Source organism: Scleropages formosus, chromosome 5 (assembly GCF_900964775.1).
Source record: "Scleropages formosus chromosome 5, fSclFor1.1, whole genome shotgun sequence".
Taxonomy (NCBI): Eukaryota; Metazoa; Chordata; class Actinopteri; order Osteoglossiformes; family Osteoglossidae; genus Scleropages; species Scleropages formosus.
The window spans coordinates 24,005,931-24,018,400 of NC_041810.1; the positions used below are offsets into that span (position 1 = coordinate 24,005,931).

Genomic DNA, 12,470 nt, shown 5'->3' on the forward strand with positions numbered 1-12,470 from the left:
CCAACTCAACCTTTCCAAAACAGAGATCCTACACCTCCCAGCTGGCCTGTATTCCTGTCATGATCTCTTAATCAAACTGGACAACTCACTCATTTTGCCTACTCCTCGGCTAAGAGTCTGGGAGTGATGATTGATTCAAGTCTGTCTTTCTCTAAGCACATCAAAGCCATAACTCGGACCTGCAGATACATCCTGCATAACATACGCAGGATCCGACCTTACCTCACAACAGACTCTACACAACTACTTGTCCAGGCCATAGTAACTTCCCGTCTGGACTACTGCAACTCTCTTCTGTCTGGCATTCCTGCTTCTGTCATCAAACCTCTACAGCTAATACAAAACGCTCCTGCCTGAGTGGTGCTTGACTTGCCAAAGCGTTCCCATATATCTTCTCTACTCATTTCACTATACTGGCTTCCTATAGCTGCCTGGATCAAATTTAAGACCCTGGTTATGGCCTACAAATGCATCTGTAGAACTGCTCCCAGATATCTACAAGACCTGATTGTCCGCTACACCCCAACCAGAATGCTACGCTCTTCTACATCTGCCCACTTGGTGGTCCCACGTACAAAAGGTAAAACACGGAGGTTCTCTTCTCTGGCTCCATTGTGGTGGAATGACCTCCCCCTCTCACTCGGAACTGCCCAATCTCTGTTCACATTTAAAAAGGGTCGTAAAAGTCACCTCTTCCAGACTCACTTCACCCACGATCTCTTAAGTTCATGTAAGGTATAAATGTTCATGCACTATAACTTTAAGATCATGCCTGGATGAATCCTTTACGCAGCTACTCCTGTAATGTAGCATAAATGTTTATGTGTATCTCAAAAAAAAAATACCTAGGAAGGTGATCAGGAATCGTCGATATTCTGATAAAGTTTTATGCAACTACTTGTGGGATGAACATTGGTGCATATTGTGAAAAAGAAACTAACTGTACATAAGAATCACACATCTGCAACTAAGTCTCTCTCCTAATGTAATGAGCAAATTGTATTTTCTATGAGATGTACTGTATATTGCTTTAGAGAAAATCATCTGCTAAATGAATAAATGCAAATGTAAATTGCACAAACACACAACCGATTGCTTCTGTCTATCCACACAACTACACGAGAAGAATGCATGTTGGGATGTAGTGGAAGTAACAAATAAACTTACTGGAATCACAGCGAACTGCAATGATGATCCTCCAATGCAAAATATAATGCGCAAATTGTTTTTAATTCTTTAGTAATGCACACGCTACTTATTATTTTCCAGTGTCGTATAAGGACCTTTGTTTTCCTCCATACAAAGCTTGATACTTAACAGAGATGTTGACAGAAATAAAGGACAGTTCGAAGGGGGCATCGTGAGTGTGGTGTGGTAGGATGGTGTTTCCCCACGCAGTTCTATCGCTGTGCAGCCTCCATGTTCCTGGTCCCCATCAGGGTGACACTTTGAGGAGAAGAGCTGAAACGGGGTACGAGAGCACCATTAGCATTCAGTACGGTGCGTGGGGAACCACAGGTTGCACTCCCTTTTTGTTTTTCAGGTTTTTTGTCCTTTCTGTATTCCATGGCTTCACTGAAAGGGTGAAAGCGAGGCCCTTTTCAGCCTTTCAGGCTGCTGAAAGGGGATGCAATAAATAGGGAGAAACAAACCTTGGGAAGCACAGTTTGTGTACCGATACTGTGAAAAGCAGAGGCTTTTAAATCCTGCCTCCTGTAATCATTCAAGTCAGAAGGCAGAGAAACTGAGTGAATATCAACCAGTTTTTCCCCGCTCTTTCTACAGATCTGAGGACATTTGTCTGACCCCTTGTGTTATATTTCTGTTGTGCTGTGTAACTGAACAGTCCTGCCTTTTACACAGATCCTTACTGTAAAGATGATTCAGGAGGTTGGGCAAAATGCTAAAAGCAACAATCCTAACCCTAACCCTCAAAACTTTAGACAACTAATGAGGAAAAATCTGTCTTCGCAAATCTGGCTCCGTTCATCTCGGCTTCTACAGGCTTCAGAAACGTAATCCACCACTGTAGTCCCCCAATTGCCCTTTGTGTGTGTGTGTATGTGTGTGTGTGTGTGTGTGTGTGTGTGTGTGAGAGTGAGAGTGAGAGTGAGAGTGAGAGTGAGAGAGAGAGTGTGTGTGATTGCCCTTTGATAGACACCCTATGCTTCTGGGATAGGTTCTGGACCACCACATCCCAGCAGTAATAATGGATTGAAGGATGGGTTGATGGATGGACAGATGGATGGGTAGGTAACTGCTGTAGATAACACGCTCTGCAGAACAAATTGAGGGGGAATGTTATTGCTGTGGTTCTGATTCCTTCAATCATTTGCTGCTTTCAGGTCGTACTTCTTTATCATGCTTCTTTACTCCATGTCTTTGCCTGAGGAGGAGCCTTGCTCAGTTTTAGCAGTCATCCCACACATGGTCATCATGCGAGTTTACTTTCTGGCAGCCAAGAGTTTGATGTTCAGGAGAGCAGCAATATCCCCATGAATCAACAAAACATGATCTCACCATTACTGTTGTACAACGGTCGTCAGTGAGAACTTGAGCGTTTGTCCGATTGTTAACCATGAAGGCTGTATGTGTAACGAATTAATGAGCATTAAAGCAGAACTTTTGTAATAATTTTTATTGGGGAAAAAAAAGGAGTGCCATAATCAGCAAAATGTTATTAATTTGTGTTTTGCTTGCTTGTCTTGCTGCACATATGTATCTGCAGGCTTGTGCCCTGGCACTCTGGTGCAATATGGGAAAGCCTCACTGACCAGTGGCAACAATGGTGATGTCAAAGTAAACGTGGCTGGTAATCTGCTGCTCCAGTTAACTTGGTGAAAGCAGGGCCTGGTGCCCCCGACTCCTACTCCACCCCACCCCAAACCGCACGTAAAGCATTTTCTGAAGTATGCTACGGTACTTGTGTTAGGGTTTAACCCTAACCTATCTGAAATAGGTTCTCCTGTCATGTTGAGTTTGGATATTCGTACTGAGGAAGACAGTTTTACTGTAGATGGAAATCCTGGAGATGCTGGAGATATCTAGGTTTTTATTTGCTCATCTTCATGAGTGTCCTTCTGAAAAACACTTCAGATGATCTGCTTACACACACTCGATGACCAAGAACACAGATGGTGGCAGATGGTGCCGAGGTTAATGCACTGGCCTTGTAAACAAACATCACCGATTCATGAGGTAGCTACTGTTCCTTGGTCTGAATGGTCACTGTTTGAAAACGTCCACCTCAGGTGTTCAGGTGAAAATTACCATCTTGCCTGTAGCCTCCTCTGTAAACTGCGCTAAAAGGACATGTCGCAGAAGGAATAAGTGCCAATTTAGAGCATTTGGAGTATTTAGTCACACTGGGAATATCGGGCAACACGGAGCGGTTGCCGTTTCGTAGGCTGTTGGCAACACTCGTCTCGGCGCACTGTCTCCGCTCTCCTAGAAGCCCCGTGACCGTGTTCAAAACCAGAGCAGTAAATAGAAAGCGCTATTTATTTATGTGTCTCAGCCAAGCACTTGCTGGACTTTAAAGGTCTTTGCTCTCATATTTCCTGTCTTCCATGGATCTTCTGGAAATACAGTGAAAGGATTCATTTCCTTCGTCCTGCTGCCTGATTCTCTGGAAAGGCGAAAGCAGCTGTTTCTCCTCTGCTTTCCAGATGTGTTCACGTGACACTTGCACTTGTGCCGTGTTTGTTCTGCTGACTGCAGTAACGGTAACAATCATACGTGCCCCGCTGTGGGACGAAGCAGAGCAGAGGTGCAGGACACCAGGTTGAAACACACAATGGGCTTTGCTGAACAAAAACAAAACCGAAACGGGGGTTGTGGCACCTTCAGTGAGAACGTGTAAATGAATAAGTGTAAATGTAAACATGCCGAAAAGAGGCACAAGAAGAAGCAAACAAAAAAAAAAACAGGAAAATGGCCTCGTTACTCCACAGTGCGTGCCGAAGTCCTCAGCGGGTTGTCGATCATCATCGTGCCAGGGCAGGGCAGCCTGTTGGGACATGTCCATCTGGCGGATCCCCCCTTCCCTGGCTGCATACAAATAACAAGACGTCTAACTTGGTCGTTCCATCATTCGCATTCGTCGCTGGATTACTGTACAATTCCATCATTGACCCTGGAGACAGAGCACATATTAATGGTGAAATCCATGCTGCCACACAACTTCCTGCTGCTGCAAGCTCCACAAAGGTTCCATTTTGTGTGCGGTGACATCGGAGCTCATGCAACCCCCCCCCCCACGACAGTGTTTCAGTGGGGTTACAGTGTGTGTCTGCGACTTCAAGGAATGTCCATTTCTTTAAACATTCGCAACGCCCACTTCTCAAATGCAGCCCAAGAAAAAGGGGTAAAAAATGTCATAAATACTCAGCTTAACGTAATGTGTCGAGAGACAATCGCATTCATTGTTCACTGCAGTGAAGATGTGCGGCTCTCGGCCATGCTCATCACCTTCAGTATACCTGCAGCGTGTGTGTAATTGTGCTTGGACACTTGACGCTTCAGGCTCCTCCGTGTCCTTTCTGGCAGTTTCCATGTGCCAGTAGCTTCACAAAAAGATTATTGTCAGAGCGCTCATGACCAAGCACCATGACGGGCAAAGTGATTCACCTCGAATGGAGCCTTCTCCCTCTCCTCCTTGAGAACCACGTGGCACTGCTGTGTCCTGTTAGTCCCTTCTGTGTACATCCCTCGGTCCCTAAGGCACGTTTGCATGGAAATGAAGACATCGAAGACACTGTATTAGGATGGAGGAGGCTCGCTCTGAGATTCTATTTCCTTGTGGTCTGTGTCATGAGCTTCATCCAGTGGGCGGCACTGAGAAAATTTCTGCGGAGGTCCTGAAGGAGGTCTAGGGCTTGTTTCTGAGATTTGTGTGTGGTCTTGGTGTTTTTGTGAGTGAAAGTTAAATATAAATCAGTACAGATTACTGTGACTTTTGTAGACACATTTACACGGGTCCTCTCCAGATTCTCACAGTAGAATAGCCAGGCGGGGGGCAGCTGCTGAGACTTGGACCCCAAGATGTTTGTTTTTCTCCTCCTCTCCACGGCTGAGAGTTCTATTGTTTTCCTCTTCTCAGCTGCCTTGTTTGTCCAAATTTGCAATATGTGATATTTATTACTGCTGTGTTATTTATCCTCTATCCATTCAGGGTCACTATCATCATGACGAGTCATCGGGGGTACTACGGCAGGAGCAGGGATTCAAATCTTGGTCTTTCCAGTGCAAGGGAATGGTTTTAACCACTAACCATGATATGTATATATAGAGTGCAAAATGTGACAGCTCAAACATATGTACTTTTGCACTTTTATATACACTCTATACCTTATATGATACACATTTGCTCAAAAGTTTTTTCATTAAGAGCCATTCATGCTGATTGGCATCCCAGAATTCATTTCATGGCAGGTGTTTCAACTGGCCGTTGCAAACAGACAATTTAGACAGTTCACTTACAGAATACCATGTGAATTAATTCATTTTTACCCTCTTTGACATGGTTTGTCTTCCTCACTCTTTCAATGTATAATATCCATTCTGCTTCAGTTTCTCTTCACCACAGTGAAAATTATGCAAATGTATGAGTGTAGTAATACAGTCGCTTTACACTAAAAATACACGGTGACTTGAACAGGACAAAAAAGTATTGGAATGAACAACAAAGTGTTGTATTATCCTTTTTGATTGTAATTGTTCTTCTCTGTTTCCCGTTGAGAAAAAGACCTGAAAAAGCAAGGATCAATTTTATGTCCAGCTGCAAAAAATTAGTTTTTCTCATATTGCTCTAAAAATGGGTTCAGCCCTCATAGTGAATAATTACTCTTGTTCTCTCTCAACTGTTCCGCCCAACTGGAATGTTTCCCCTTTTACTTTCTTTAAACACTGTGAATTGGCAGCTACTCTTTCGGTACTCATCTGGTGCGTTTGTCCAAAGTGACCAATGTTTCCACTCATTTTCGAGGATGTAAATTTTTGTGGACCAGTTCAAGTACCTTTCTCAAGGGTGCAGCTACTTGTCTTCTCTTGGAGAGGATTTATCAATGGCCTTCAGGTTACAAGCCCGTGTCTTTAATGGTGAGCTTTGCTTTGCCCGGTGCCCTGTTATTGCCGTCCTTCAGAACGACTGGATCTCGTACATTTGGTAGTTTGACAGGAGTTTCCAGTGGCTGTAGGCTTCAACCCAAATGGAACTGCCCTGGATTCTCTGGCAGTTGCTGTCAACATTTTGATCTGTTCCTTCCCTCTGGTCAGTTTTCGCTGGGTTTCTGCCATAGTCCTTGTGTCACGTTTTCCCTGGCTGACCACCACCATCCTGTCCACTTCTGCACAGGATGGAGAACCTGGCGTCAACCCATTGGTGGTGGGGTTTGTCCATCTGGGCCTTGTCCCAGGTGGTGCAGGGGATTCTGAGAGGAGCCGCAGAAAAGAGGCAGGGCGGCTTTGCCTCACTTTTCATTTCGCTCCTCTTTCCTCGCTTTGCTTCTCGGTGCTTCTTTTCTAGACGTGGCTACATTTCAGTCCCAGAGCGCTGTTCTGCGTGCTAAAGAGCAGGTCATGTGAAAAAGGTGAATATGAAAATCATCCCACTAAATAAATAATAAATGCATCCTGCTTTACTGCAAGGGATCTACTCAAAGTGTTTTATTCACACGCAGTGCGAGTGTCCCAGTGCCACCTTTACTGAGACAAACAACAGGTCTTTTCCCTTCCTCTTCTGTAGACTTGCATATGACCTAAAATCCAACAGGAACAGCTTTGGCTAAAAATAGTCTAGTTTGGTTAATTGCCTCTTTTTTTCAACACAACACTTTTCATGAATTTCAATATCAAGTGTTGTGACTCGTGCGGGGGACGGAGCAAAGAACCTAGCAGCGTTTAGCTCCGTTGCAAAGGACAGGCTCCCTGGAGGCCGCTGTCGTTTCAGGGGCGGCACTGCTCTCTGCACGGCGGAGTTCGGAGTGTCCGTCACCGTGTACGAGATGTCGTCCTTGTCCCTGGGTGTCCCGGTGTCCCAGTGCCACAGGGCTAGCAAGCGACCCACTTGAGCACACTTGAGACCCAGCATCTCAGAAGAGTAGGGGAGTGGGGCGGTGGTGGGGGATGGTTCAGAGAGCTGGCCCTGGGGGGTTCTAAGCATTTGCCCTGGTGCTCCCCCCACCCGGCTTGCGCTGCAGACGCACAGTTGTGGGACAGAACGGTAATTTGAAACGCCCCCTTTGTGTGGCTAAGACAGGCTGGCACGGTTGTTTTTTCCCAGACTCTTCTGGAGAGACCTCTGAGCAGGCGTTCCATGTTGGGCTACGAATAATGGCGCTAAACAAGGTAAACCGAAGCCGGTCTTCTGCGTTTGTGTGGCACAGTCGCACGTCTGTATCCGAGCGCCGACACACGTTTACTTCACTTTTGTGAGGCGTAAAATAGAAACGGGAGTCTTCCCCCAGTGTTCCCACAGCCCAGTGTTCGCTGATTAACTGTCAGAGGCGTTTTTCCACTGAGCTCAGAGATCGCCACGGGCTTCTGCGTGTCTTCGCTTCGTCTTCCGATGTCTGTGTAGCGAATTCATACCCATGAATATTTATTTAGTGCCCTTTCCACCATGGTATCCCTAATGAGATTAACATAGAAGGGCTCAACAACAGCAGAGTGCTACTGAGAGTTTAAAGAAAAACCAAATTGTTCTCAAAGTATGTTAATGTAATAAAACTTGTGTATATTTAACTATTTTGAATGAAACAAACGACAAGAGAGAATGGAAAAAAGACAAAGTAATAAAAACCTGTTTCAGTCCATTAGGAGGAAAGGAGCTGCTCCTCATTGACTGGTTTTGCGTTGTATTTATCGTATCGATATCTCCGTATGTAGAGTAACAAGAGTGCTTTCATCTGTGTGTCAGGAGAATACGCTCATTGTGTTGTTCATATTAGGGTGATGTAAAATGTCACAATTCAGCCTTTCCTATTTGTTTAAGTTACTCTTCTGTCGGAAGTGTGCCGCTCCTACTGGTCGCTCTCTAAGTTCTCTCACTGAAGCATGAACATTGTCCTAGAAATTGGATTTGGTCACTGGGGGCTCCAAGGGAAGCCTTAAGAAAATGGAAGAATCCTTCTTTTAAAGACCTCATGAGGAGGGAAATTTCTAATCTCTTTCTGTTGTTTGGTCTGAATAATAATAATGGGTTTGGGTCAGCAGAACGATGGGTCTGTGGTGCAGCACCTCTAGAGGTTGCCTCCGATGTACCCCATGGTGAGAGACGTAACACAGACGTGACAGGCGATAGATTCTTGAGCAGTCCCACTATGGGATGAGCCATCTGTTCGGTGTTTTTCTTCTTTTCTCCACATATTGAACGTTGCGTTCTAGTGCAGAGGTTAAAGTGCCGTTTGGAGCAGCCAGCCTTGCGAGTGCTTGTCCGTTTCTTCCGCAGCTCCTCGTTGGGCTGTTTTGCCTCGGTTTGATCATTGTTCTGTTCTCCTTGCATCCGACACACGTCCGCCATATTAAGTGGGGAGTGACCTAAATTTGTGGGCCTGGCTGGAAAAGGATGTAGACTCACAGCAAAGATTGTGAATGTTTTCACAGTCACTCCGATGACTGAAAGGGTAAGAAAGACGACACACCCGCCTGGAGTGTGTGTGTGTCTGGGTGTATGTATGTGCGTGCATGTGTGTATGCTTTTACACTGCAGCACATAGTTTGGGGGTAGAGGTCAGTGCTTCAATAACATGGAACGATGACACTCTGGAGTGCATTGACCCAAGAGCTGTGGGCAAAACAAAATCACGCAACCACGTATATAGCCAGTCGTCGCTCGGCCCCCGTGTGCAGAGGTTGAAGGGCAAGGGCTTGGCTAAATGCCATGTGCTCCTCACTTCAATTGCAAAACGTAGTCATACCCTAGCAAGTGTAATGTTCGCCAGGAGAACTGCAGCGCTGCACGTTGATGGAACAGCAAGCACTCGGAAGGGGCGAAGCCCCCCAGAATGTCTTCCTGCCTCTGTTTGTATGTTACTTCTCTCTGCTTCTCTCAATGATCTGGGAGTGTATTTGTAGACGACGGTGCACTGCTCTAAGGGTTAGGGTTGGGATAAGGTATTGTCCCTACTCACCCTAACTTGGCTCATTTTCTTGGGAAACACCTGGATGCTCATTTGGTCTCTCTTTGGAACCGAACCGAAGCGAAGTGCTGAGCCAGAATGTTCTACTTTCCAGAGCCAAAGCTAAGAGACAGAGAAGAGCCTCAAATGTCGAAGTAAACTATACCATGCGTGTCTCCATGTCACCGACGAGCTCTTGCAGCAACAGGCATCTTTGACCTGAACAGATCTTAGCAGAAAATGATTCATACAACAGCTGGAAAGTGAATGGACTTCATTTAAAGATGACCTTTCTGTTTTTACGGCTGAATTCAAAGACCTGGTTACTACATTTTCAGGTTTCAGCTGAAGCGTGGTGTTACCGGAGTGTTTTTCTGTGCTTTTTACAGCTCCTGTTTCTGATATGTCATCTGCCTCAGATCCACTTTTGATCACCTCTGAATTATAACGTGTGATGTATTTGTTCAGTTTCTCCTAAACTAGGGCAGCTCCGTTTTGCTGTTTTACACTGAAATGTTAACCGCTTTGGAGTTCGATGTAGGGATTCATGAAATGAGACCTGAGAGAACAAGTTACCTTTTAGGAACTCTAGATCTAACCGAATAACGACAGTAAGGTGTGTGACCATGTGACAAGGAACACAATGCCAGTTCCACAGCTCCAGAGAGCAGATGGCAGGCTGTCCAATAAGTCCAGTCGCATGTAAGAACAGTTTTTTTCTTTAATACTTCAGTCTCGGCGCATTCCTTTTATACTGGTTATTGTTACTCGGAACCGAGGGAACTGGGATGGCAAGTGTAGAGTCGTTTGTCTGGAGTCAAAGGATCAGGCAAGTTCTCGGTGTCGGGGATGAAGCGAAGGGTCGGTCGAGCGGTGGTCGGTGTTGGAATGAATATCCCTGGACGTGGTCGGGAAACAAAGCGAAGGGTCAAAAACCGGAGAATGATAACTGAGAAGTAGGGATGCCTGTGAACAGGGCGTCACGAAGGAGGACGGTTGTCCCTGACGATATTCTGCAAAGGTATGAGTGCTGAGGAGGGTGTTTTAAAGGGTTAGCAGTTAGTCAGGAGCTAAAGTGGAGTCAGGTGCTGTCGATTGGGTTGTGGGCGTGAACGTGACAGTTATAAGTGTGTGCGCACTCATTCATTCACTCACTCACTCATTCATTCATTCATTCATTCATTCACTCACTCACTCACTCACTCACTCACTCATTCATTCATTCATTCACTCACAATTTTCTTTTCCTGAGGAAACTAGTCGCTTCCTTTTTAGTTTTGTACTGGACCTGTCGCTGTGTTTGCGTTTAATCCAGGACCAGAGCTCTGGTGCTCTTCGGTCAATGTGTGTGTTTGATCGGGAAAAGTGCATCAAACAGACAGACAGGAGGCGTTTGGGACAGTATAAAAGACCCCTCCCCACGATTAAAGAGGTAAGACCCCCACCGAAGGAGCACCCTGCAGGGAGTTCTTTATTGGTGCCAGAATCTTAGATCTCACTTGGCCACGGTGGGGAGAACTGCGCTGCGAAATGTCGGGGACACAGGGGGCTAAGCAGCGTGTACAGCTGCACAGAAACGACACGGTTTGCATTTTCTCTTCAGCAAGGTGTGAGGTGAGCAACTTTACTGCACAATACGTTTTCCCTTTTGCCAGCTCCCATTCCCTTTTTTTAAATAAAGAAACATTTATTGGAATAAACTCATGCCGGTTTCCCTAATTTCTCTTCGAAACAACACCCATAACCTTTCTTGAGTCCAAAAGCCAAACCTGTGTAATAATATAGGCTTGGAGGACAATCTCATCTCATCTTAAAGTGATCTGATGCGAGATGGAAACCAATTAAGAGCTGCCTTTTCTGGTAACTCAGCCAAGGGGTTCTGGCGCCGCGCGGCTCTCAGTCTACAGATGTAGTCGTCCCAGACATTCCCCTCTGTTCATTCTACTTATATGAGTGATTTACTTTTGGCTTTTTTATTATCATTATTTAGAAATTCAGCTGATGCTCTTCTGCAGATTTTAGAGGAAAATCTTGTATTTAGCACACCAATATTTACTGTTCAACTTGAGCACATGAGCAGTTATTATAATTTTATTTTATAATTTCTTATAATATTAATAGTAACAACAGCAGCTGAATATTGACATGTTGTAAGTGTTTTCCCACTCAGCTCTCATCCCTCACTTCAGTTTCACTGCTTATCCTTGTCAGGGTCGTGCCGGTACGGAGCCTATCCTGGAGTCTATCCTGGAGTCACTGGGTCCGAGGCTAGGAAGGGTACGCCCCAGATGGTTTACCAGGCCATCGCAGGGGAGCAACACACACACACTGTCACCAGTTCACCTGAGACATGTCTTTGGAGTATGGGAGGAAACCCACGCAGACATCCGGAGAACATACTGACTCTACACAGACTGAGCTGGGTTCGAACCTACACATGCAGAGCCCCGGAGCTCTGTGGTCACAGTTAGAAACAGAGGAGAACCCTGAGCAATGGAAGCCAGGCCCCAGGCGGTCAGGAAGGCTCTGGACCGTACACAGCCCTAATTGGCCAGATACAGAATCCCGTCTGCCTTACTCACATTAGTAGGTTACTCATTTGACCGTTCCGCCGGGAACGACCCCTTGACTAACTCACAGCTTCGTGGCAAGATGTTTTTGTGATTAGGAAGCCCAATTCAATAAGCTAGAAATGAGATACAGTTGATGAGGACCAGATGGACTGCTCTTTCATAAATCCCTAAGGAAAGAATCTGTTATTAATGAGTGCTTCGGAATAAAAATACAGCTACGTAAACCGGAGAAATTTTCAATATCATTAGTTGCTAAGGAGGAAAGTGTAGTCTTTGGAAATGTATAGTGTAACAATTTTAAATCACGTTTACGTTTTGTGATCCAGCAATTACAATTATAGCTGCAAATTGTTCTTCAATTGTTTGACCTGCAAGGTCTTTTGTAAGTGTCTCATAATTCATACTCTTCATGCGAAAGACGTCAAATAAAGACCAAACTGACATAGGTAAACCCTGTGAATATAGCGCTAAGTAGCTTTTTTTTAATAAAGAAAAAAGCAGAATATCTTTCAGACCTACAGCTTGTTCAAGTTTGTCTTTTACCTGTTTACCCTGACAGGTTTCAGACGACTATCATTAAGTGTCACTCCCTTGTTTTCGTCATGTCAGACATCTCTAAGTAAACTTGAGATGATCAGTCTCGCACAGGAGGGGGCGCGGTGGGCTTGGCTAGGTCCTGCTCTCTGGCTCGTCTGGAGTTTGAGTCCCGCTTGGGCTGCCTTGCGACGGACTGGTGTCCCGTCCAGGGTGTGTCCCCTCCCCCTCCAGCCTTGCACCC

The 12,470-nt window shown here is 45.4% G+C and overlaps 2 protein-coding genes across 2 annotated transcripts in view; both read left to right on the forward strand.

The window, feature by feature from the left end:
* Nucleotides 1-12,470, forward strand: part of ttll1 (tubulin tyrosine ligase-like family, member 1) — a 917,975-nt gene that overhangs the window by 863,875 nt on the left and 41,630 nt on the right. The window lies entirely within an intron of this gene.
* Nucleotides 7,294-12,470, forward strand: part of LOC108942271 (contactin-1a-like) — a 30,733-nt gene continuing 25,556 nt past the window's right edge. The window contains exon 1 of the mRNA XM_029252123.1: nt 7,294-7,347. Coding sequence (XP_029107956.1) covers nt 7,333-7,347 — 15 coding nt within the window. The 5' untranslated portion in view covers nt 7,294-7,332. The remainder of the gene's footprint in view (nt 7,348-12,470) is intronic.